General features: G+C 52.6%; 1 protein-coding gene across 1 annotated transcript in view; it reads left to right on the top strand.

The window, feature by feature from the left end:
- The first annotated feature begins 7873 nt into the window (after positions 1-7873).
- The window catches only part of TUBGCP3 (tubulin gamma complex associated protein 3), a 35797-nt gene continuing 18304 nt past the window's right edge, over positions 7874-25366 (top strand). The window contains exons 1-11 of the mRNA XM_043892013.1: positions 7874-8068; positions 13161-13268; positions 14952-15019; positions 16505-16582; positions 17796-18013; positions 19210-19382; positions 20083-20201; positions 20796-20921; positions 21790-21858; positions 22202-22334; positions 22805-22971. Of these exons, the coding sequence (XP_043747948.1) occupies positions 7993-8068; positions 13161-13268; positions 14952-15019; positions 16505-16582; positions 17796-18013; positions 19210-19382; positions 20083-20201; positions 20796-20921; positions 21790-21858; positions 22202-22334; positions 22805-22971 (1335 nt within the window). The 5' untranslated portion in view covers positions 7874-7992. The remainder of the gene's footprint in view (positions 8069-13160; positions 13269-14951; positions 15020-16504; positions 16583-17795; positions 18014-19209; positions 19383-20082; positions 20202-20795; positions 20922-21789; positions 21859-22201; positions 22335-22804; positions 22972-25366) is intronic.

Raw genomic sequence — 25366 nt, 5'->3', positions numbered from 1 at the left:
TTTTTTTTTAAGGTTTATCTATGCGTTTGTTCATGGCTGCACTGGTCATCACCGCTGCACGCGGGCGCTCCCCAGCCCTGGGAGCGGGGGCTACTCCCTAGCTGCAGTAGGCAGACTTCTCTTTCTTCGGTTTCTCCTGTCGTGGGTCACAGGCTCCAAGCACTTGGGCTTCGGTAGTTGTGGCTCACGGGCTTAGCTGTCTGGCGGCACGGGGGATCTTCCGGGACCAGGCATCAAACCTGTGTCCCCTGCGTTGGCAGGCGGATTCCTTACCACTGAGCCACCAGGGAAGCCCTCTCCTGAATTATTAATGGCTCCTGAGTTTAAAAGCAAAGCAAAGCAGATCTACCCAGCATAGAGAAGTAGTAATTAAATTACCCCCAAAGAACAAAGACTTACCTAGTTTGAGGGGAAGGAAACTCTGAAACAATCCCCTTACATTAATTCAAAGGCAGCTGAGGACGCTGCAGACAGTGCAGCCACTCTTGGGAAGTGCTTCTGTGAAGGCTGGTGAGGGACGTGGGGTTGTCAAGGTCAGGTGGGGTCAGAGTGTACAAGGTGTGGACCGCTTGGCTCTTTCAACAAGAATCCCAAATTCATGAGACACCTCAGTGTTTGTTTTTCAGATGAGAAAGCGGGCAAGACGTTAAACAGCCAGCCCTCCTCGGGAGCAGAGGCGCCAGACAACCTACCTCTGGTTTCAGGGCTCTTCCTGGGCTTGGGTAAATCTGTCGCTTTTATAGAAAAGTTAACTTTTTATTGAAATACAGTGGGCTTCCAACGTCGTGTTACGTCTGTAACTTCTAAATTGTAAACTGAGTGTGCACACAGGGAGGCTTCAGACTGCAGACCTGCCCTGGGACCATCCTCCGGGTAATTCTGTATTTATATTACACTCCGAATGTGAGCACTCGGGAGGGACTGTGCGGGTGTGGTCTGTGCAGACTGAAGCGCCAGTGTGTAAGACGCTTCGATTCTGTGCTTCATGTTATATAGGCTTACCCTGTGTATCCCAGCTGTATCTTTAAAAATACTCTCAAGCCGACTTTACATAAAAAGAACAAGCAGTGGGGTTGTGCACAATGGGTTCTGGGTCTGTCCCGTTGTCTTGGGAGGCTTAGCAAATAGACCGTCATGACCGAGAGCCAATGCCTTTCTCCGCTCTGCAGAGATAAGCTGAATTCTGCAGCTGCCGAGGTAACGCAGGATAGATATTTATAGAAATGAGTGAGCAATTCCGTCGTTTCCTGTGCTTCAAATCAAGCCCGGAGCACAAAACCCCAGCCCGGGAGAAAGAATCTATTCAAACTGCCTGGGAGACCCCAGGGGCCATGACAGCGCCTGGAAGGTTTGCAGCCGAAGGTTCTGGGGCCCAAGGAGGCTCCCCGGCTCCCATTGTTGACTCGGGTGCAGCGTTTGTTCCGCAAAAGGGGACTAAGCACTCTAATCATCCAGAAAACTAATTAACTTCTTTTTTTTCAAATGCTTTATCAGATTTCTCCTTTGCAGTGCTCCTCGGATTCCTCAGAACTGGAGGGCTGAAGACCCCAGAGCCGCTCCAAAAGGTATCGGTGCTCAGGATGTCTGAGGACGGACTGAAATGGACCACCCTTGGGTCCTGCCGCCCGAATGTGAACGCTGGGTCCACCCCCGGCGAGACCTTGTCAGAGGGACTCATGGCTTCGGAGGGCAACGGGGAGAACGGGATGGGGCTTGTGGAGATCGGCGAGGGGCTATTCCATGCCGGACATGGAGAGCAGGTCGCGGGCCCATCACGACCCTGTGACCTGGCACCGTTGGGCCAGGCGGCTGTGCTGGCCTGGTGGACACCGGGGCCCAGCAGTCCCTGCGGAGGGGCCCTGAGGTTCCTGAGTAGACGGAAGCAGCCTGGGTCCCAGAAGCATCACAGGCTCTGGGGCGCTGGGGCCAGCCTGGGCCTGCGGCAGATTCAGCCTGGGTTTATCAGCCCGATTTAGCCTGGGACGCGTCAGGCTGATCTCAGCGAGGCGGCCGTGACCAGTGGCGAAGCCAGATCTTAACTCCCTGCCTGGCAATTGAACCTGGGAAGCTTGGAAGAGAACCAGGAATCCCAGCCACCAGACCAGCAAAGGATAGAGGCTAGAAGCCGTTTTTCCCTGGATCTTGGACCCTGGTGAAAAATGCATTTATCATGGAGGAAGAAACTGTAAATGCAGGTTCAACGTTTATTATCAGAGACGCAGCAGGAGAGCAAGTGGGACGGCACGCAGAGCCGCAGGTCGTTTAGCTGAGACGGAAGCGGGGCAGAGACGCGCACCCAGAGAGGAAGCATGTGGGCGACCCCCAGTGAGGAGGAGCGCAGGGAGGAGGCGGCCACGTCATTTAGATCGGTCAGGTCTTCCCGGTCTTTGTCTTGCTTCAGCCAATTACTGGTTTCTGTTTCCACACTGGACCTACCCGGGGACCCACCCTGGGTGAGCGCCACCCCCACCCCCAGCCAAGATGGATCTCGAAGTGGGCTTCTGGGAAGAGCGATACTCATTACGGCCTGGACTTACCCCTTGACTTCTGACCCACAAGGAGCCTTTCGTCCCCAAAGGGCGGGGCGGAGATCCCTTCATCCCGCCCTCACACACGGTTTTGCCCGTGACTACTGCCATGACTATTACCCTAACATGCTCACAAAAGACAGACACTGGCTATTTGCCCCATTTCTGTCGCTACTTCCATTTCGGAGGGCAAAGAGGAGGCTGAACGCCAATGCTTCAGCTGGAGCCCACCTATCTCTTGTCTCAGAAAAGACTGAGAGCTGTAAGTATCCAGCCTGAGGCCCACTTGGTGCCCCAACAAATGCAAACAGCAAGCCAGCTGGAGCCCATCCACCCCCTAAGTCAGGCCTACTGACTGTGCCTGGGGCGATGGGACAGGGCGGGGGGCGAGGAGGGCCACCAGGCAGCACTGTCACCTTCAGCCTGACCTGAGGGGTGTGTCCGGCCCCCAAGCCTGGAGGCAGGTTCCAGGCCGCAGGGGTCAGTGGCCAGCGCCACGTGCCGACCTCAGGCTACACTGCAGACGCGGCCCCAGCTCCGAGGACAGCCTCTCCACCGCGCACCTCCACCTTCTTCACTCCTCACGACGGCTCTTCTTAGACTTGGGGAATCTCGAAAAAGTTGTTCAGCCTTCTACCAAGGGCATCAGCATATTCCCAGTCACCCCCAGACAACAGAGCGAACAGTTAACCAGATGGTGAATAAACTGGGACGTTCACATTGGTAAACGCACGGTCAAATGGGTAGAGATGAGGGCAGGATGGAATTTTGTACCCAAATAAAGATGTTTCATCCCTCTTATGAAAAGCCATTTTTCTTTTAAAAGTGTTTTAAAATTCATCAATTTAAAATATGTTTAAAATCAAAGAGGCAACATTCTGGTTGAACACCATATTTTAAAAAACGTGATATGCTTCAAACACTGTAAGTATAGAGAAAGAAGATCAAAGAACACAGGCAAAATCAATGCTGGAAAACAGGGTGGACGGAGGATTTCTGCTTCCCGAGCTGGGCTGGGAAGGAAAGGTAAGACTCAGTCCTGGGGGTATGTACAGAAAAACCATGTCAGGCGCCAGCCTTTGAAAACTGAGGCCGATTTTTTAAAAGTGCAAGAAGAAACATAACGTACTCACAAAACAAGATAACAGAAAGGACGGTGGCACAAAAGACTTCTTGACTTCTAAAGTAATTTATCCGTCTACTTACAAGGGCTGGATGACAAGTTCCTGAAATACGTGAGTTTTCAAAGCCTAATTGGAGTTTCTCTCTGTTAATCTGATGTCAGAACAGCAAATCATTATGGTCTCAAAAAAGAAAAGTGAATATTAATTGAAAAGTTCATTGGAATTTGAAAGACTGTTCACTAGTTTTAGTCAATCAATCACTCACAATCTTTACAATGATGGAGCTGGGTACCGAAAGCTTGGTAATCACAAAGCTTTTCTTGGAGGTGGCTCGAATGAGTTTTTCTGACCATGTCGAATATGACATGAAAGATAGGACATGAAAGAATTTTAAATCTGGCCCGGGTCAAGGGGAAGTTAGAGCACCACGTCACATGGGGGTGAAGGGCAGGTGAGTAGCCAGGCGTGGAAACTGTCTCCCACAGGATTCAGCCTCAGATGAAGGGGCCTGTTTTACAGAAAACTGAGGCAGTGGCACATGGCCCCAGAATTTGCTGCCTTATCGCAGCATCCATCACCCAGAAGCACTGGGCTAACATAAACTATGGACTTCAGTTAGAAATAATGTGTCCACATTGCTTCATTAATTGTACACCACCCTATTGCTGGTTAGGGAGGGCTTCCTTGATGGTGCAGTGGATAAGAATTCACCTGCCAACGCAGGGGGCGTGGGTTCAATCCACGGTCTGGGAAGATGCCACACGCCTCGGAAGGACCAAGCCCACGTGTGACAAGTACTGCAGCAGCCCTGCTCTGGAGCCCGCCTGCCGCGACTCCCGAGCCTGTGTGCTGTAAGCGCTGAGGTCTGTGCTCCGCGGCAGGGGAAGCCCCGGCAGTGAGGGGCAGCCCCCGCTCTCCGCAACGAGAGAGGAGCCCACGCAGAGCCTCAAGGATCCAGCACAGCCCCAAATGGCCGAATTAAAAACACGTTCATGACAGGGGAAACTGTGTGCCCGGAGCGGATGGGGGCATGAGCGTTTCTGTGCTATCTACTCAATTTTCTATAAATCTAAAGTGACACTAAAACCCGCTGTCTACTCATTATTTTTAAAGAACTCACAGCCACGTGGGAATGTCAGAGGGATACGGAAGCCGCCTGAGAGGGCTCCTGGGGGCCAAGGCTGCAACAGCCTGAGTAAGAAAATAGGTGATGCGTGACTGGATGATGAGCACCCACAAATGCATACCGATGGAAGTGCATCGATGAACGAACAAACGAGTGGGGGAGAATAATCTAATCTCCACGCAGAAGAAATTTAAAGACTCTGCGTAAATATTCCACGCTGAGGGGAGGGGACCACAGGGCCCTCCTCCCTGTGGCCGGGCTGCACGGTGACGGGCTCCCAAAGAGCAAGAAGGAGAGAAGCGACCAACACCGCCGAGGGCGGCCGACCGAGGTCCATAGCAGCAGGGAGACGCCCCCGATGCACTGCAGCCGTCATGAGCTGTGATTAGAACTGTGCCTCGCCTCTGCGGATTTAGCGCATTCAAGTTTAAGCCATTTGTGACCAATTATGGTTTCAGCATACCTTCTTAAAACGTTTTCCCATTCCTCCTGTTCCACGCTCACTTTTCTTTTTTTTAATGGATTTTCTTTTTTTTTTTTTTTTTACTGTTCTATATTCTACTGTATCATCTGTCCAGAGCGAGAGAAAGAGCTTGAGTTATTTTAAGGGACTGACTCGCATGAGTGTGGGGCTGGCAAGTCCACAGTCTGCAGGGTGGGCTGCAGGCTGGGGAACCGGGGAAGAGTTTGCAGCTTGAGTCTGAAGGCCGCCTGCTGGCAAACTCCCACCTCCTTGAGGAGGATCAGACTTTTGTTCTACTCAGACCTTCAACCGATCAGATGCGGCCCACCCAGGCTATTTACTCAAAGGCCACTATTTTCATGTTAATCCCATCCCCTAACCCTCTCTTGGAAACACCTAGAACAGTGACCTCACATCTGGGCATCACAGCCCAGTGAAGGACACGAAACCCAGCCTCACAGCGTGAAGATCCTGGGGGGCTACACTTGCACCAAGTGGGCCCCCAGCTCTGGGCGAATCGTGGGCTGCAGGGCCGCCCTACCTCCCTCTACCTGGTGAGCCACGGCTTTTCGCCAGAGCCTGCCCCTCCAGGACCTCAGCTGACCTTCTGGCAGCCGCCCTGCACGGGGGGACACGCTCTCCTGGCTCACGCTGTGCGGTGGGGCTGGAACAGCCCTGGTAAGACCGCAGGTGCGCATCTGTCTCCCTAGAGACCCATCGCTCCTTCAGGCACGAGTGCTTGCCAGTTTGTGGTCCGTCTCTGGTTGATTTCCCGTGCCACGTCTCGGTTCATTTGGGCAATTTTGTCCAGTTTCACGCCCTTTTTTTTTTTTGGTGGAAATGAGTTACTTACATGCTCACCCATCACCTCTGTAAGTCCCTCCAGCTTCATGTATTCTGAGGGCCCGTCCTCGGCACACACACAGTTACAGGTGTGTCTTCCCAATGAACTGACCCTTTGATCAGCACGAGATGTCCTTCTCTGTCTCTGGACACTCCTTGTCTCCATGTGTATCCCCCCAGTGTTAATGTCACCTCTCCAGCCTTGCTACACTCACTGTTTTCATGGTGTATCTCTGCTCCTTCATGGCCAACCGATGTGTGTCTTTGTATTAAAATATGTCCTCACATAACCTGTGATCAGGTCCTACTTTTTTTCTTCACTCATTCTGGCGATCGCGGCCTTTTGATACGGTGTTTCATCCACTAACAAACTTGTTGCGGTCATTAGTGTGGTTAGGTTGGATTGATGAACAGTTTTGAAACTTTGCTTTCTGTTTTTCTCTATGATTTTTTGCTTGTCCACTCTTTCATTCTTTCTTCTGGATGATTTGAGTCATTTTGAATTCTGCTTTATTTGCCACTGAGAAGAGCCATCCTGGTTCTTTAGCAAATCAAGGAAAGGCCAGACTCTGCACACACACGAGGAGGGGATCCTGCTGTGTTGAGGAAGGTTCAGGGGGTTTGGACTTTCACGTTTTACTCAAACATCTCCATCCCAGATCTTGGGGTTCACTTCTTCTTAATTAACAATCTACCTGTAATAGGAGAGACTTGGTAGGACTGTGGATTCAACTCACATCATACTTTACAACTCCAACAGTCAGGATTGGAGTCTGGTCCTCAGTTCTGATGACTGCAGGTACAGAATAAGAGGTTTCTTCTAGGGCTGTTATTGGAGCTCTCTGGTTCTGTCCACACTGCCTCTAGCTAGAAGTGCAAGGGCCCCGCTTTCCGCAGGCGCCCAGCACAGTCCACACCACGCGGTCTCTCTGCAGTCATCACCCAGCAGCCAAACCCCATCACAGCGGCTGCTGAAATCCCCAACGTCTTGTCATCAGCCAGGGCCTTGTCCCAAGCAGCCACACGCCCACAGAAGCCTTTTCGGTGGTCCAAAGGCTGGCCCCCTCTCTCACTGTTGTGTGATTAGTTATCCGGGGCTGGGGGCGTTGCTGTTGTTATTCGATAGCTAAGTCTTGTCTGACTCAGTGTTGGAGACTCAGCTAGGGGTGGGGAGGAGCCAACACCGCTCTTATGAGAAGCTAGAAAGGACTGATGCTGAAGCTGAAGCTCCAATACTTTGACCACCTGATGCGAAGAACTGACTCATTTGAAAAGCCCCTGATGCTGGGAAAGATTGAAGGCAGGAGGAGAAGGGGACGACAGAGGATGAGACGGTTGGATGGCATCACGACTCAATGGACATGAGTTTGAACAAGCTCCGGGAGTTGGTGGTGGACAGGGAGGCCTGACGGTCCATGGGTCACAGAGTTGACACGACTGAGCGACCGAAAAATAACAAAACACTGGGGAGGTGCGGATGCTCAGCCAGTGTAGAAAATCATGACACCCTTGTGCTTCCATAAACAGGCTGCTTCCACCCAAAATGAAAGTAGAACCAACGACCCTATGAAATTGGCGTGCCCTGTGAAGGCGCTCCGGGGCGCCCAGCGCTCCCTGCAGGTCCAGGCCCTCTGCCGGTCGCGTTTGGGGGTGTCTGAGCACCGTGGGCGTGAGCGGCTGCCACACCTGGAGCCGGAACTCTTCCGCCGTAGCCGCAGTGCTCGGGGAACTCTGAGGCCTGCGCCCCGCGGCCCCGCGCGCCCGGAAGAAGCGGGGCATTGTGGGAGGGGCGCGCGTTTCGGCGGGTTCCGTTAAAATGGCGCCCTTCTTGCCGGCGCTGCCCGCGGGGCCTTAGCCGGTGGGGGAGCCGGGAGCCCGCGGGGCCGGCGCGGGCAGCCCCGGGCGAGTATGGCGACCCCGGACCAGAAGTCGCCCAACGTCCTGCTGCAGAGCTTGTGCTGCCGGATCTTGGGCAGGAGCGAAGGTAATGGGGCTGCGGGCGGCTGCGAGGCGCCCCCGGGCCTTCAGGGTCGGGGCGGCCGGGGGAGGGGCCGGCCGGGCCGGCTGAGTCACGGCCGCCCTGGGCGCGTCCGCCTCCTCAGGCCGCGGGGCCGGGCGCGCGCCCCCGCGCTTCTCCGGGCGCTGGGCCGCGCGCGGCGCCTCCTGACGTGGGCGAGAAGCGGGTCCCGGGTGACGCGGAGGCCCGCCTGCGGCCTCGGTCCCCGCGGTGCGGGCCGAGGGGCACCTGAGATGAGCGTCGTGCGGTTCCGGGCCCGCGGGTCGTCACCGCCCGCCGTCTCTCCGCTCGTCGTGGCGGGAGGGGGGCGACGGGGCGGCCCAGTGAGGGCCCTCCGGGCGCAGGAGCGCTGGGTTATTTGTCCCTTAAGCACCACAGTGTGGGCAAGACAGTCTTCAGGTTTTGCTGGAAGACTTGAAGCAAAACTGAAGCGTTGAGACGGCCCCTTGTCCTCCCACGACTCTTGAAATTGGCCCGCGTAATTTATCTGGCGGTCAGTGATAGCCTCAGCAGCTAAAGATGGCTGTTTCGGTTCAGCCCGTGAAGTGACCCTGACTTCACTCAGGTCTCGCTCCAGTTTGTGAAGTTTCTCTCTGCCACTCTGTCCCTCTGAGAAGCCTGGTTCCCCCTCCTGCAGGCACCGCGAGAGATGTCCGCGGTGCAGGAGTGGGAGGTAGGGCCGCCGCCTCAGGTCCTGCCTCCTGTTCACCGTGGAGGGGAGCCCACAGAGTCAGCGCGCTCACAGTGTTGAGCAGTGGGGTGCCTGAGGAAGAAGAAAGCAGGGCAAATGGCTGTGGAGGGAAGGCTGAGGAAACCCGAGCGGAGACCTGAGTGTAGACGCGGGTTCCCCGCACCCCTGGGCCAAGGTCTTGAGGCGGGTGGGGGCCTGGCTGTCTTTGCCTTTTGCCTCCAGCTCCTCCTGCACTCTGAGTTGCCTTTCTGATTTGCCATCCGGATCTTCCAGCCCTGAGGATACCCACAGACACCAGGGAGCTGAAGTTGGTGGTCAGGACTCAGTCAGGTTTCATTGGGGTTTGCTTTAAGCCAGCGGGCCCTCGGTTTTCCTCCAGAGTGAAGCCGCATTCATGTGTGGTCGTGGTCACAGCTGGGCTTTGAAGACTGCACCCGTCCATGGTGCAGCATAGTGGTTCTCAGAATACTTTTTTTTAACATTTGAGGATCTTGTCGATTGACTTAGTTTCACCCATTCTAAGAGGTTGAAAAACTTCTTTTCAGAAAGTTCTGCACCACCCTCTCATTTAGAATTTTGTCTAAATTAAGAGTAAATAGGCTCCTATACACCTTAAACTTACACAGTGATGTAGGTCAGTTATATTTCTACAAAATGAGAAGGACAAAAAAGTAAATAACCTGTGAGATCCTCTCGGAATAAAATATAAAATCCACTAAAATGCTCTCTTTCCTCTGTTCTGGACAGCTAGGCTTGCCAAACAATTGTATTCACGTTGCCAAATTATGCTTCTGTTCACTGAAGAATTTATACGTCTTTATAGCTTCCCTTCTTCTGTTCTAATTTGTTCTACCCTATGAGTAAAGAAGCAGTGCTAATTGCTGCCTTTACAGTATTTGAGATTTTAAAAGAATTTCATTAGTGGGTGTTTTGTTTGTTTACTAAGTAGAACATTTGATTAACTACTTCATTTTCTAGTGATGTTACAAACAACTGGCCTTATGCTTTTATAATACATTGCTTTTTTATTTTTTATTTTTTTTGCTTTTTTAATACTATGAAATTGAAGCATTATAGACACTTGTTACTTTTTATGTGAATTTCATATGAATTATTTTTTCATAAAGTATTTAAAAAAATTTTTAGTTGGCCTCAAGGGACCTTCAGAAGCCAAGCCCTGAGCTGTAACGGTGCTTGATATTTTTATAAAGTTAGTGTAGCCATTATTTCTCACCTTTTCCTGCTTATGACACTTGTGGGTTTGCTGGAAACCCCCAGTGCCAGCCAGTGACAGGGGAGGTCTCAGCACCCCTGAGCCTCCTCTGGAGAACATTTTGCTTATTATTACATCTTTGGATAGTCAGTATTTCTCTCTTTGGAAACACTGTCCTTACATCGCTTCACCTCTGTCAGAGGCAACATTCCTTTTCTTACTTTGCAGTCCTCTTTCTAGTCGGAGATGAAGGAGAAGTTCAGGAGTTTCTGTTAGGTTAAGTGTTTCAGCGCAATACAGTCCCCTGCACAATGAGGTCAGATGGTGACATGATCTGGAAGCCATGTGTGAGGGTCTCATGAGCCCCCCGTGCGGGCAGGGATGAGTGTTGTCTTGGTAGCTCATGGGCCGCAAGTGGTACTGTGGGTTTTAAGATTTTTGAAGATGGTGAAGAGCTCTTGATGAAGTTCCAAATAAAGGATAGTCTTACTCTTGGGGAAATGAATGTGTATTAGATAATACATTAAAACTTGTCATGTATTATTAAAATGTTCACTAAATGTTGATTAATTGGGTATGTTACTTTTTAAAGGTTTAGACTTCATTTGAGAATTGTACTTAATGGGCTCGTTATTTTAAATGAATTAGTATTTAAAAATGATCCTGGTTTACATTTCTAATACAGTGTAGATAGATAGATGTAACCCCCATAAATAAAAACTTCCAGGGGTCCTCAATCTTAGAAGTATAAAGGGGGCTTGAGACGGAAAAGTTTGAGAACCACGAGCCTAGAGCAGCGGTTCTGTTTTGTTTTGAGTGTTGCTTTTCAGCTAGCTCTGTGATCAGAGTGGCCTGGGGTCCCGTGAGAAGCTGATGTAGGGCTGCTGCTCTGGGGAGAGCAGCTGGTGGCAGACAGTGGTGGAGGGGGAAGACCTCCGCATGTCCACTGTCAGGCCATTCCACTGTGACTCCTCTGTGTGGCACTTGCCCAGAACGAGTCCGTGCGCCCCGTCTGCAGAGGCCTTGGCGCTGGCGGGTCTGTTGGAGCACGGTGTCTGGGGATTGGTTTAAGAAAAAGCTGATGGATTTTCCAAACATTTTATCATTAACAGGAGAGACAGACTGGAAGCGTGGCTGGCAGACAGACAGGGAAACTGCAGTGTGGCTGTGGAGGTGGGAGGGACGTGAGAGACACATGGACATGTGGGGAGGGTGTGAAGATGGGGCTGTGCTTCTGGTTCCGAGGGGGCCTGGATTTGTGGTGGGGAAAATTCAGACGCTTGTGAAACTCTTGGAGTGGGATTTTTGTCTGATGTCCCGAGCATGTTGTTAGTGAGCTGTTGTTTGTAGGATCCTGTTAGTCCCAAGGTAATCTTTAACTAAAATACACAGCTCTCCTTTTAAATATGTGATTTCAGTGACCCTTTTAATATTTATAAATTTAAAGTATTCTTGATGTAGGAAATTTTTTACGTGTGGAGCCCCGTGACCCCACGGGAGCCCTCCGCGTTCCTCCCTTTTGCTCTTCCCTCCGCGTGTCTCACCGTGTTCAGTACCTGCATCATGTGCGGTGGTGTCCGAGGAAGACTCCGTGTGTGTGTGTGTGTGTGTGTGTGTGTGTGTGTGTGTGTGAGAGAGAGAGAGAGGGAGAGGGAGAGAGGGAGAGGGAGCGGGGAGGCAGGCTGAGGAGCTGGGGAGGTCAAGGTTCTCAGTGTCCTTGCTGGTGCTGTGAGCCGGGCTGGGGGGCTGGCAGGGGGCGAGGGGCGGGTCTGTCGGCTCTGGGCGGGATCGCCCTGACCGGAGGGGCGTTCACTCCAGGGGCAGGAGGAGGGGTCGTCTGCTCCTCAGGAGGCGTGCTGCGATGGGTTGGAGGCTGTGGCGTGGTGGAGGACATGCTGGAAGAAGCCGAGTCAGCAGGTGTAGGGAGAGAGTGAATTAGCCACGACGGCGGTGGTCAGGCCCCCTCGCCGCACGTGTTGTAAATACGTGGTCCTGTAGCAGCCGGGCTCCCTTGCAGCACTGCGCGTGCGCGTCACGACGTACCCGCTTGGCCGCGGGCCGCGTGTGGTCTGTGAGCACATGCGAGCTCCACACACATGGGCTCCACTTCACGCGCCCTGGGGGCTGCGTTACGGCCGCCTGGGGGTTGCGTCCACTGGGTAAACCGTGAGAGAACACAGTGAACCTGCTGCTACGGCTGCGGTGCCAGTCGGGGGAGAACAGGCCTGTCTGCAGTTCCCGGGGCTCCTTCCGCTGTCTTCCAGCTTCCCCGCGCCCCTCGCCTCCCCCGGGTTAGACAGACAGTGAGACGCGGCCCCTGCAGGGCTTACTGACGTGCCTTGATTTCTCTGCTCTCACGGTTTATGCCTTCAGCCTTCCTTTTCTCAGTTTAGTCGTGTTTCTGAAGGGCGTGGCGACACACGTCTGTGTTTAAGCCATCCTCTTTATCTGGAATGGCACACGTGGTCAAAAGTTACTGCCCCTGTTGGCAGCTTGTGGCCACTCCTGGTGTGTGTGTGTGTGTGTGAACGCACACGTGAGTAAGCCCTGCTCTGCTGGTACCACGGTGTGTGTGTGTGAATGTGCGTGTGTAAACCCTGCTCCACAGGTACTGTGGGGGGGTGTGTGTGTGTGCATGAGTGTGTGAGTAAGCCCTGCTCCGCAGGTACCGTGGTGTTGGTGTGTATGTATGTATGTGTGCACATGTGTGTGTAAGCCCTGCTCCACAGGTACTGTGGGGTATGTGTGTATGTGTGTGCATGAGTGTGTGAGTAAGCCCTGCTCCACAAGTACCGTGGTGTGGGTGTGTGTGTATGTATGTGTGCGCATGCGTGTGTAAGCCCTGCTCCGCAGGTATCGTGGTGTGGCTGGGGCTTTTCCTGCTCCTTTTCTTAGGATTATCCGTCCAGTTAGTCTTCTGGCTCCGAGCAGCTTTCAGACTTTGTGGCCTGTTGCTGCCTCCCTTTCTTTGCTTGTAAAACACCCCGTTCATTTAGTCCTTCATCCTGTTGCCTTGTGGCCCTTCTGTCTGCTCAGGTGGGACCTGGGCAGGTGGGAGGCAGGTGCCCCGTGCGCTGTCTTGAAGAAGCGGGAGCTTCAGGTGGTCACCGCTGAACCTGGTTGGCCGTAACTTATATGCTTTGTTTACCTTCCAGCCGATGTGGCCCAGCAGTTCCAGTATGCCGTGCGCGTCATTGGCAGCAACTTTGCCCCAACTGTCGAAAGAGATGAATTTCTAGTAGCTGAAAAAATCAAGAAAGAACGTATGTATTTTTATTAAGTGTTAATCTCGTGTTGCATTGTTAAACTTGTCAAAGCTTAAGAATATGTATGAGCACCCAGATATGTATCTGTGTATTTCTGTATCTCTGTATGTACGTATTAATGTAAGGACAGCTCAGTTCTTTTACTAGAACACGGTGGGAGGGGTTGTTTTAAATACTGCTTTAACGGCACAATTTGGGTTAAGAATGTGAGGAAGATGAGAAGACTTAATATCAGTTGCTGCTTCTCTTGTGATTCACAGTTTTAATCTTACACACCTTTTGAGCAGATAACCTAGCATGTTATCTTGGCGGTTGAACAGCCGTGTGAGTTGAGTACCGCGTCTGTTGATTGTTACCATCCAGACTTCCAGTGCTTTGGAACTTCCTGTTGAACGTTTTCTGAGATGGTACCGAAGCTCTCCTACACTTTGTCACCTTAGAGAAGAAAGCTCTCCATATGTTAGCAGCTGGTTGTGAATGGGTCTCTGACGGTGTGTTCTTGGAGAGGCTTTGAGCACCAGGACCCCCTGTGAGAGCCGCTCCTGTCCCGATCAGAGGGTCTTCTCTGATGGCCAGGCCCCCTTCCTCACAGTTCCCGGGACTGAGGAGCGGGCCCCAGCTGTCTGGGACACAGCGTTGGCCAGCGCGTTCTCCCTGCGGGCCTGGCTGTCATAGGTGGTAACAATGCCTTCTAGGAGCAGGTTCCCACGGCATGGTTTCTGCCCGCCCCGGCTGTTGCATTATTGACTGTGTTTGGCTGGCGTCTGCGTGGATGTCCTGGTTCAGAGCTGGGTGCTGTGGCAGCTGGGGGTAGGGAGCGGCTGGGTCTGGGAGTGGCTCGGTGAGCAGTGTAGGACTGAGGTGGTTCAGATCTTGGGGTGACCTAGCACGTAGGTGTGTGTGCAGTGGGGGTGGTAGGCTGTTTGTCCTGCTGTAAACACTAACTTTCCTTTCTCGTTTGTAAAACTGGACCTGAGAACGCTGTAGTTCCTTCTTGATCGCTGATGTCAGTACATTTAAACCCCTAGTGAGAACCCCAATACTGGGCATGTTCACAGACTGCTTTGCAGATGCGCAGATCCAGGCCCCTGATGGGCATGTTGCACAAGCTGGGAGCAGCTGAAAATAGTCTGTCTTCAGAGTTAAAGGCCTGGCAGCCATGCTGTCAAGTGGGTCCTGAGGATCTGTTTTCAAGAAGGAAATAGTAACCATGTGCAGATTATTCTTCTGTGTGTTCTTGAAGTAAGACTTGCTGGGTAGACATAGTGCTCTTCCTTTGCCGGTTACCCGCTGGTGTCCGCAGCTGCTCGGGGCCCCTGCCTGAGCGCCCGAGTGCCCGACCCTGACGTGGGCCCAGGCTGCCTCTGTCAGCTGACTGACCTGGTGGCACTTTGCCTCACTGGCTCTCATTACTGTTTATGGATGGAAATGATGGGATTTTCCAAGATTCTATCACTTTAGCTAGTGTTCACGTAAATTCTTTGATTCTAGCCTAATTGTGTCCATATTTTACAAGTTTGGTGTTTTTGATGACTTGATGAAATTCATGGAATGGAAGTGGCTATGGCAGTTCAGACTCTTCAGCCCAGGATTCCCTGCAGACGTCAGTTAGCTGTTGCTGTGGGGACAGTGTCTAGGAGTGAACTCGGTGTCACTAACACGCTCCTCTTGGCCTTTCAGTGACGCGGCAGAGACGAGAGGCGGACGCGGCGCTGTTCTCAGAACTCCACAGGAAGCTGCACTCCCAGGTACCGCGCGGAGGCCGGCGGGGTGACTGCTCCGCACGGCCAGTGCTCAGGCTTGGATGGTGGCCGTGGGGTGTCCGGTGCTGCCGGGATAGAGCTCGCGGCCCTTCCCAGTCCTCTCTCCTTGTCCGGGGTCCCCTTACGAGAGGCTGAACCTCGTTTGCTGACCATGTTGGTTCCTTAATGCCTTTGGGTTTACTTGGATTCATTGCTTTAAGTCTATTTTTCCGTTTTTGATAATATATATGAAGTTACAAGACAGAAACTTTTTTGTATGGTCATTTTTAGGCAAATAGTTTCAAACTGCTGTATCATTTGCTTTTCCTAAATTTTCCTCTATTTTTAAAAGCAGCTCCATCTGTACTCTAAAAATTACTAGGGTCTGCTTATCAGGTGTCATATCCCATGGTGCTCATAAGCCTTACCAAGACTGCAATGTGAGAGACCTGGGTTTGATCCCTGGCTTGGAATGATCCCCTGGAGAAGGGAATGGCTCACTCGCTCCAGTTTTCTGGCCTGGAGAATTCCATGGACTGTATAGTCCGTGGGGTTGCAAAGAGTCAGACACGACTGAGTGACTTTCACTTTCAAGATCCTGAACGGGAGATTCATCAGTGAAAGCTGTTGTGTCTTAGCATTGGCCGTTATGTGATCACACACTTAGGCGGTTTGATTTGAACGGTTGCTTTCCACAGTTCAGTTTGGAACACTGAATGCTTACTCCTGAAGTAGTCCTGTTTTAAATAGTAGCCGACTTCCTGGGGCTAGGAGACCCGTTGGGCTCAGGGCGTGGCTGGAGGATGGGAGGTGTCAGGGAGCCGTGTGCCCGCTCCTTCTTGTTGCTGAAGCGTCTGGTTCTTGGAAGCTGCAGTTGTGGTCGCTGTTTCGTCCTCTCGCCTGCCTGTCAGGGCCTCTGATCAGGGTGTCCGTGGAAACTGGTGGGATCTATGTGACAACCGTGCACGAAACCTGGGGTGACTGCTGACTTCTGAATGCTTCAGGACCTGGGTCTCCCAGGAATGCCTGATGCCGAGACCCACATCTTAGATTTTAGAATTATTTTTTCTTTTCCTGATATTCTTTTGTTATGGCCTAAGTCAGGCTTAAGTAGGGGGAGGCATGCACACATTTTATGATGGCACTATTCTGATAATCACAGTGTTGGGAAGCTGGCTATTGAGAGGATTATTTCAGGGAGGACTTGCCGTGCATCGGGCATAGGGTAATCTAAAAGCATGTGCACATCGGGCCTTGGGGTTAGAGTTCAGGGGTTCAGGGTTCCCAGGGGCTTGAGCTCTGAGAACATTCTCTTGCCTGCTGATAGAAGTGCTATGGCAGTGCCTGAAAATGGGCACGTTCCGGTGCGATGTCCCCGGGTGAATTTTAAAATGCATTTCTGTTTTGGGAAATTAGAATAATTTAGGAGAGGGAAAGGTAAAACTGCGGAGTAGTACAAAGTTTTTCTTCTAATGTTTTCTTTCTCAACAGGGAGTTTTGAAAAACAAATGGTCAATTCTCTACCTCCTGCTAAGCCTCAGTGAAGACCCACGCAGGCAGCCGAGCAAGGTGAGGCTCTGTCTTCACACTGCGGTGCTGTCTTAAGGCTCGATGTCTCGTTGGGACAGTTATGCCAAGTTTTGATAGGAATTGGCTTCTGTACTTTAGAAAATAATATTAGAAAAGCAAGGAACTTGACTTGTCTAGTTTTCTGGGTGGCCATGAGGGTCAAGAGTTTTTTTTTTTCCCCTTTCTTTGTTTTTAAGGGCATTTTTAGTCAGTGTGCTGTGTTTCCTTAAGATGTCTTTGAGAATCATGTTATAACATTGCTTCAAATATAATATCTGGTTAAGTAGAGCATGAACTATCGGTGTTCAGATTCTTACTGTGTAAAGTTACTATTAGCCCAGCTTCATTATTCTTTGAGTCAGAAGATTTTTTAGGGTTTTCTTTTGTTTTTGAATATCATGATGAGCATTAATTAGTTACATCCTGAAAAGTTCGTTGTCTGTGGGTTCAGGTTTGACTTGTGCAGTGTTTGAAGGTGAGATTGGGCAGTTGCCCGAGTCCCTGAGGGTCTGGTGTAATGAGGTGCCCCACCCCAGAAATCTGAGAGCTTAGAAGGTTGGAGAGTGTGCGTGAGGGAGTCAGATTTACCTTGAAAGCCACAGTCTTGAGTAATGAGCCTTCTTTCCTTATATAATAATGCCAGACTTTTAAAGCTATTTGAGTAATTATTTGACTTTTATTTGCTTAGCTTCTGAATAAAGTGTTTAGTTATGAGACCATGTGGGAGTCTTGGGATTTAGAAAGCTTTCTAAAACTTCTATTGGTTCAAGCATACTTCAGAAATACAACTAATTTATCATTTAATAAATATAGTACATCCTTTATCGTGCTTTGCAGATGCTACTTTTTTTGTTTTTTTGTAAGTTGAAGGTTTGTGGTAACTGTGCCTTGTCACATGATGGTTGGCATTTTTAAGCAGTAAGGTATTTAAGTTAAGATGTGCGTGTTGCTTTAGAGGCTGGTGCTGCTGTCCGCGCAGCAGATGGAGTGTAGTGGAAGCACGATCTGCAAGTGCAGTGGGAAGGCGGACGTTCGTGTGACCTGCTCCGTCATTTGCTTTGCGGAGCTGGTCTGGACTGTCTCTGAGGTCTGCCTGTGTGACTCCAGGCACAGAAACGGAGCTAGAGAAAGAGAGATGGAGTGTGAATTGTCTGTCAGCTGGGGAGAATGTCGTGTGATTCTGTATCTGCATTTGCGATGCGTTTATTTTCAGGTCTCCAGCTATGCCACGCTATTCGCTCAGGCATTACCACGCGATGCCCACTCCACGCCCTACTACTACGCCCGGCCTCAGACCCTGCCCCTGAACTACCAGGAGCGCAGCGCCCCGTCGGCCCAGAGCTCGGGCAGCCTGGGCAGCAGCGGCATCAGCAGCATCGGCCTGCACACCCTCAACGGCCCGACCCCGCCGCCCCCGTCCCTGCTCCCGGGGTAAGCCCGCACTCGCCCGGGTCCTCCGGGGTGGAGGTGCAGCGGCCTTGGTCTCAGTCTGGCGTTTCATCTTCAGAGCCTCATGCGTGTGTGGGGACTCTAGGCCCTGGGTCCTACGTGCTCTGTGGTGGGAGTCACCCGTCTAAGCACGCCCGCCGGGTCGCTTCCGTCCTCGTGGACCGTCGGGTCGGCTGCCTCCTGACCTGGTAACACACCTGCCGCGGGCAGGACCGGCTCGCAGGGAGGCGTGAGGCGCCTTCGTTGGTGGGAACTGAGAGTAGGCTCTCGTATCCGCCATCAGACAATGTTTTCCACATGATCATAATCCGGTGATAGTTATGTCATTGTATTAGTCAAGTGAAATTTTATTAAAGTTATTGGAAAATAGAATGTGTGTCCAGACACAGGGATTATAAACAGTCTAGCATTTTAGAAAGACAGCATCATACCCCCCAGAATTTAATCTCAAACTCATATTTCAGCTGAAAGACTCTGGCTGAAACATACTTTCTTATTTTTACCTTTAATATAAGTAGTTGAAATAATTATTGTCATGATACTGAAAAAGTGGTGTAGAGAACTGTGAACTGAAGTGGTCTTTTAGACTTTTTCTTACATTTAGAACTACATTCAAAACCCTAGTTTGATTTAGTGTCTCCCCTGCTGAGGGGAGGGGAGGAGGTCGGGCTGTTCCGGTTCCGTCTGGAGTTCCCTGGTGGGCCGCTCGCGGGGCGCTTGGGTCACTGAGCGCCGTCCCGACCTGGGATGGGCCTCTCCTTATGGTTGGTGTTGCCGTGTGTTTAACACTGATTGCAGATCACACTGTTTGTTTGCGTCAAGTGCTGTGAAGGCTGAGAGATAGGACAGAGCAGGGGGCAGTAGCGTCGGTTTTTACTCAACAAACGTTGATGGGTTTCCAGGGTAAAATCAGTAGTGAGTCCTAGAGTGTCTGAGCTGGGAATGTATGTGGATGTTTGCAGGCAGAGCCGGGTCGCCTTTTGACTGTGCTGGGAGGGCTGTGCAGGCGGCCGGAGGAGCGCGGGGGGACCGCAGTCGGGGAGAGACGTCCACACAGGTCTCAGGCCCACACGGGTCAGTCGCTCAGTGCGGTGACTCAGGGAGCGTGTCCGCAGCGTCTCAGCGGCCTCTGTGACTAGCCTGGCGTGCGGGACCCAGCAAGCACCTCCTCTTTCCAGACAGTCTCACCCGGGCCCGGGGACGGGCGACTGTCTCCGGCAGCAGCTGGGCGCCCGTCTGGCATGGACGTTGACTGCAAGCCAGCCTTCCTTACAAACCACTACCTCCAAAGGCGTCCCCAGCGCGGCTTCCCGCAACGTGACGCGGCCGCGGAGAGACGGGGATACGGGTGGTGAGTGAGGACGGGCTCTGGGTTTACAGAGTTTCCAGCCGACAGGCGTCCCCGCGCAGCGCCGTGGGGGTGCCTGTGCTCAGTCCTGAGTCTGGCCTTGCCGCCCAGTCCCACCCGCTCTCAGGACTGCCGGGCGTGGCCCTGGGCATGCCTCCTCCTCCCTGACGACAGGCCAGGCCAGCCCCTTTATGTTTATCTGGCGTTTGTGGAGGGTTGGACCCTCTGTGCTTTAACGGGGCCTCTCCCACTGGAACCTCGCCTCTCCGGGCCTTGCCTCCTTGTGGTATTGGGTGACAGCTGAATTCTCAGCTGGCCTTTGTTCCAAGGTTTGTGGGGCTCATAAACCCTTTCTGGTGTGTTAACGCCTTTGCTGTGGTGGGGGTGGAGCCAGGCCTACACACCTGCTGTGTAGTCAGTTTTCTAACACCATGTGAAGTAATTATCTATCCCTTTGGGCTGATTTGTGCTGCTCCTAGATCGTATGTTAAACTCCCACAGATTGCTTTGTCTTAAAAAAAAAGACTTTTGGAAGACATTATATAATCTCCATATGCTTTTCAAAAAATGCTTTTTTTAAAAATATAACTTCATATTCTTTTTATCTTAAACTCATTTAGCTTTTAAATTTTGTTGTGGTTGTAAATATATTATCTAAAACGAATTGTATCGTACAGTTCATCTTACGGATGCCGTGTTACAGGTGCTGTGGAGGTCACTGAGGCAGCCCTTGTCAGAGACATCCTGTACGTCTTCCAGGGCATAGATGGCAGGAACGTCAAGATGAGCGCTGCTGACAACTGTTACAAAGTGGAGGGAAAGGTACGGTCCCTGGACCCGCTGCAGCGCTCACGAGTCAGCTGAATGTCCCCAGGGCCAGGCGGGAGCCGCTGGTCTGGGAGGTGCTGCCCTGTGACGCGGGCGGTCTGCAGGTGGGGGTCCTGGCCCCATGCCGTCTGGTCCTCTGCGGTCACCGCCTCCCTCCTGACGCTGGTGCCAGGGTTACCTGACGGACCGCTGTCCTGGCATCCTTGCTGCTGACACGGGTCCCACGTGAGGTGCGCCTGCTTGGTTTGGTTCCTCCGGAACCTGCCTTTCTCACAGTCCTTTTTGTTGACTGTCTGTCCTTCTGTGTCTCTTAGCTGAGACTCAGGCAGCTGACATCACAGACTGAGCCTGCTGCCCGGGCAGTCCTGGGGCAGTGGGCCTCCAGCCTGACGCTTGCCTGCAACAACGGTGCTTTCTGTGTCCTGGGTCTCACTGTCTTCACTTCAGTGATGCTGTGTTAGTTATCTTTAAGTTTTGTGTTGAAGCCTAAGAATTACAAACATAAAAGTACAAGTCGTTGAAAAAAGTAATAATTAAAATTCCAGTGTTAAAAGTATTTTTTTTAACTGTTGACATGTTTCTTTTTAGGCAAATCTGAACAAATCCTTGAGGGATACGGCTATGAGGCTGGCTGAGTTGGGGTGGCTGCACAATAAAATCAGAAAGTACACTGACCAGAGAAGTCTGGACCGTTCGTTTGGACTTGTTGGCCAGGTGTGTTCCTTGTTAATAAGACACCTGGGAGTTTGGGTGACATTCACCTCGGGAAGTGCTTAATCTCCTTAGAATCTCGTATGAAAGTCATTCTCAGGAGGGCTTTTTTTACATGAAGCAGGTTTGATAATACTCTGTGTCAGCTGTGGTCCACTCAAGAAAATAAAAAACACAGTAAATATTGACACAGGTAATCAAACAGGAATTTTTTTAATGTTTAATGGATATTTAGGAACACTGACCTGTCCGAGTCACTTTACGTATTTTAATGCTTTCCCTTTGACCTGATTTTCTCAGTTAAATAAATTTGTTTAATTGAAGGATAGTTGGTTTACAGTATGGTGTTTCAGGTATATATCAAAGTGATTTGGTTATATATATGTTAAGTTGCTTCTGTTGTGTCCGACTCGGTGCTACCCTGTAGACTGTAGCCTGCCAGGCTCCTCTGTCCGTGGAATTTTCCAGCAAGAAGACTGGAGTGGGTCGCCATTCCCTGCTCCGAGGGATCTTCCCAACTTTGCTGTTTACCTGAAACTTAACGCAGTGTTGTAAATCAGCTGTGCTTCCATGAACCAGGTTAAAAGGGGTGTAGCTAAAAATACAGCATCAGTGTCTAAAGGGAACACCCTTCAGGTTATGAACAAGGCGTTGCGTGTCTCCACTGCTCCTGCGATCCGGTGCTGAGACGACCTCCCCACCACTGTCCGTTGTGTGTGCTGTGGTGGTTCACCTGCACGGGCGCCGTGGACAGAAGCAGACTCATCTCGGCCCTGAGTTCTGTCTCAGCCGTCCTGCGCGGTTGGGCTGCATCGCCGCGTGGTGACCACCCTGAGCGCAGTGACACCTCCTGCCTCTTCTTTCCCCACAGAGCTTCTGTGCGGCCTTGCACCAGGAACTCAAGGAGTACTACCGGTTACTCTCCGTTCTGCACTCCCAAGTAAGCCCTTGTTTTTATTTCATCATGATCTGAAATGTTACAAAGCTCCCTTCTGCAGAATTCCTACATCTCTTCATACGTTAATTTTAAGATTTGATGGTCCTGTTGGAAGGATTGGGCCCCTGTAGAGCTGTGGTGTGTCCTGGAGTCAGCTCACAGCTCACTCTCAGGGTCCTGTCCCCCTGAGGCAGACCTCCTGTATCTTGAAGGAGCTGTCCTCTCCCAGAGGCCCTCTGTCTCGTTTATGTGAGGATCACCCCTTCCCTGGGACTTTGTGTGGGTTAAGACGTGACTGAGCTCCTGGGTGGCTGTACTCAGGCGTTCTTTCGTGCCTGTTTTTCAGCTGCAGTTGGAGGATGATCAGGGTGTGAATTTGGGCCTCGAGAGCAGCTTGACGCTCCGGCGCCTCCTGGTGTGGACCTACGACCCCAAGATAAGACTGAAGACCCTGGCGGCCCTGGTGGACCACTGCCAAGGTCATTCTGCTCGGTTTCAAGGCAGCTCTGGGGAGTGTCCCTGAGGTTTATCTCTGTGTCTGCCCTTTATGCATAACAGCCAGAAGAGTGCTGCCAGAGACGGATGGATAGACTTGGACTTTCGGGGGGAGTGACCGCGGGCCAGGATTTGTGCCTGTGGCGCTCAGGTCCTCCCTGAGGTGAGGGCGGGGAGGGGCTCTGGTTCCCAGAGGCCCCTGTGCCCGGAGACCCCGGGGCGCGGGGCTCGTAGGGGCTGCTCTTACTCTGCCGCCTCTCCTCGGCCCCCCGGGTCTGGCTCAGCAGCTGCGTCGCACGCCCCCGTGTGTGCGTCTGCCTGGGCGTCTCCCGCCCTTGGCCTGTGTCTCGGCACTTTCCTCTCCGTGTGTGCTCCCCTGGCTCTTCCCCCCTCACTTTGTCTCTGTGCCTCGGCCTCGGCGTTCGTGTTCAGTTGCCGGCTTTTGTGTCCCCAGGAAGGAAGGGAGGCGAGCTGGCCTCGGCCGTCCACGCCTACACCAAGACGGGGGACCCGTCCGTGCGGTCGCTGGTGCAGCACATCCTCAGCCTGGTGTCACAGCCTGTCCTGAGCTTCCTGTACCGCTGGATCTACGACGGCGAGCTGGAGGACGCGCACCACGAGGTGAGGCCCGCGGCCGGGCCTGCTCGGGGCAGCGGGGCGCCGGGCGCGCCCACGGCCGGGCCTCTGCAGACGTCCTGTTAGAGCAGCGGGGCGCCGGGCGCGCCCACGGCCGGGCCTGCGGGCGCCCTGTTAGAGCAGCGGGGCGCCGGGCGCGCCCACGGGCCAGGCCTGTGGGTGTCTCCTCTGAGCAGCTGGGCGCTGGGCGCACCCACGGGCCAGGCCTGTGGGTGTCTCTTTGGAGGAGCGAGGCGCCGGATGCACCCACGGTCCGGGCCTCTGCAGGCGTCCTGTTAGAGCAGTGAGGCGCCGGGTGCACCCGCGGGCCAGCCTGTCCTCCCGACATGGCGTCAGGCAGAGCCGTGCATTTGGTGGGAAATAGTTCTTCCCGTAACTCAGTAGCCCGGACATGTCCCTGCTCCTCAGCGCGCTGGCGGCAGAGCCGTGGCCTGGGGTCCTGCGTCCTGGTCTGTCCTGGAGGCGGGCCTCGTGTGTTCTCCTGCCTCGCGTGGTTACTGGTTACCTGAGCCAGGCTGTTTATATGTGTGTTTGTATTCTACCTATTGAAACATGCTTAGTTCTGCTAGAAAGGAACGTATTTGTTTGAAAGTCACTGTTACCCAGAGTCATCTGGTGAAACTACAGACTTCTGACAGAAGTAGAGCGAAGTAGAGAGGGCCCCACGCTCGACCGTGTCACTGCGTTATGTTAGTAAAGGGGAGGACTAAGTGAAAGTTGTAGCTTTAACACACGGTAAGCAGTTAAGAAATACTCAGATTCTAGCATAAATGTGGCCCTGACCTTGGCAAAGCCCAGGGGTTGGCAGGTGGGCGTGGGCGGAGTGGCAGTGGGAGGTCCTGGCCCTTGTGGCCGGTCTCCTGGGTTCACCTCATTTCTTGTGGGTGAAACTGCATGTGAGTAACGGAAGCAGACACGACCGCAGACAGCCCTGTTCCCTAGTGCGTGTGTCCTGGGCGCCCTGTTACCTGGTGTGAGTGCACACGGGGCCCTGCGCATGTGTCCTGGGCGCCCTGTTCCCTGGTGAGCACACACGGGGCCCCGCGCGTGTGTCCTGGGCGCCCTGTTCCCTGGTGAGCGCACACGGGGCCCCGCGCGTGTGTCCTGGGCGCCCTGTTCCCTGGTGTGAGCGCACACGGGGCGTCCCCGTGCGTGTGTCTTGGGCGCCCTGTTCCCTGGTGTGAGCAGACACGGGGCGTCCCCGTGCGTGTGTTCGGGCGCTTTGCAGCCCCCCGTGGCGGGGCTCCTGTGTGGACGTGGTGCTTTACCCGGTGACTCTTGTCTGAGCAGATCGTGTTCTTGTAGTGCGTCTTCACCGATGTTAGTGAGGCAACTGTGCCTTCATGCGCCTCCGTGTGTGTTTCTGAGCGTCTCTGAAGCTAGTCCTGGGAGGTGGGCTGGCTTGGGGGTGGAGGGTGGGTGCACCTGCAGGTTTGATTTTGTCTCCAGCGCTGGGAGACTATCCCCCACCCACCCTGCACCCCACGGGCTTATCCTAGCTTCTGTGCGCTTCACAGGACTCACCTTGAGCAGGACTGTTTTTCATCTAACCCTAACTCCGGGCTCTTCTCGTGGGCCTCCCAGGCAGCTCTCTTGAACACCCATGTTTCCCTGCCCTTTGGACACTCCCCTCTTCTGCTGCTGCTGCAGAGTGAGGCCCAGTGTCCTGCCTTGACCGCCTCTGGGTGGGACTGACCTGCACCCCGGGAGGAGTTTTCACTCCTTTTTCCTGAAAAAGAAAAGTTCCAGGTCACCGCTGAGTGTTGCTACTTCTGCAGCATTATTAAAACTGCCTCTGGGCCCACTAGTTGGGCAAGACCAGAGCCCTGAAAGTCTTCTGAAATAGGCGTTTCTCCAACAGAGATGTCCAGATGGTCAGCAGGCACATGAAGGGATGCTCAGCATCGCCAGTCGTTAAGAGAAATGCAAACCGAAACCACACGGTTGTTTGTGAGGTATTACGGTACTTCACACCTGTCACGTTGGCCATCATCAAAATGACAAGAATGGCAAATGTTGGCGAGTGTGGAGAGAAGGGAACCTGTTGATGGCAGTGTAAATTGGTGCAGCCACTGTGGAAACAGTATAGGGGTTTCTCAAGGAATTCCACTTCTGGGTATACAGCCAAACAGAAATACTAATTTGAAAAGATGTGTGCACTCTGATGTTTGTAGCATTATTGTTTCCAGTTGCTAAAGTGCAGAAGCAGCTTAAGTGTCCATCAGCAGATGAATGAGGAAAGAAGCGAAGTGTGTCTCTGCAGTAGAATGCTAGTCACCGTAGGAAAGAGTGAGGTTTTGCATTTGCAGCAATGTGGGTGGGTTTGGAGGGACTTTATGCTGAGTGAAATAAGTCACAGAAAGAGAGATCCTGTATGGAG

This window comes from Cervus elaphus, chromosome 30 (assembly GCF_910594005.1).
Source record: "Cervus elaphus chromosome 30, mCerEla1.1, whole genome shotgun sequence".
Classification (NCBI taxonomy): Eukaryota; Metazoa; Chordata; class Mammalia; order Artiodactyla; family Cervidae; genus Cervus; species Cervus elaphus.
This window is presented reverse-complemented; position numbering and strand designations above follow the sequence as displayed.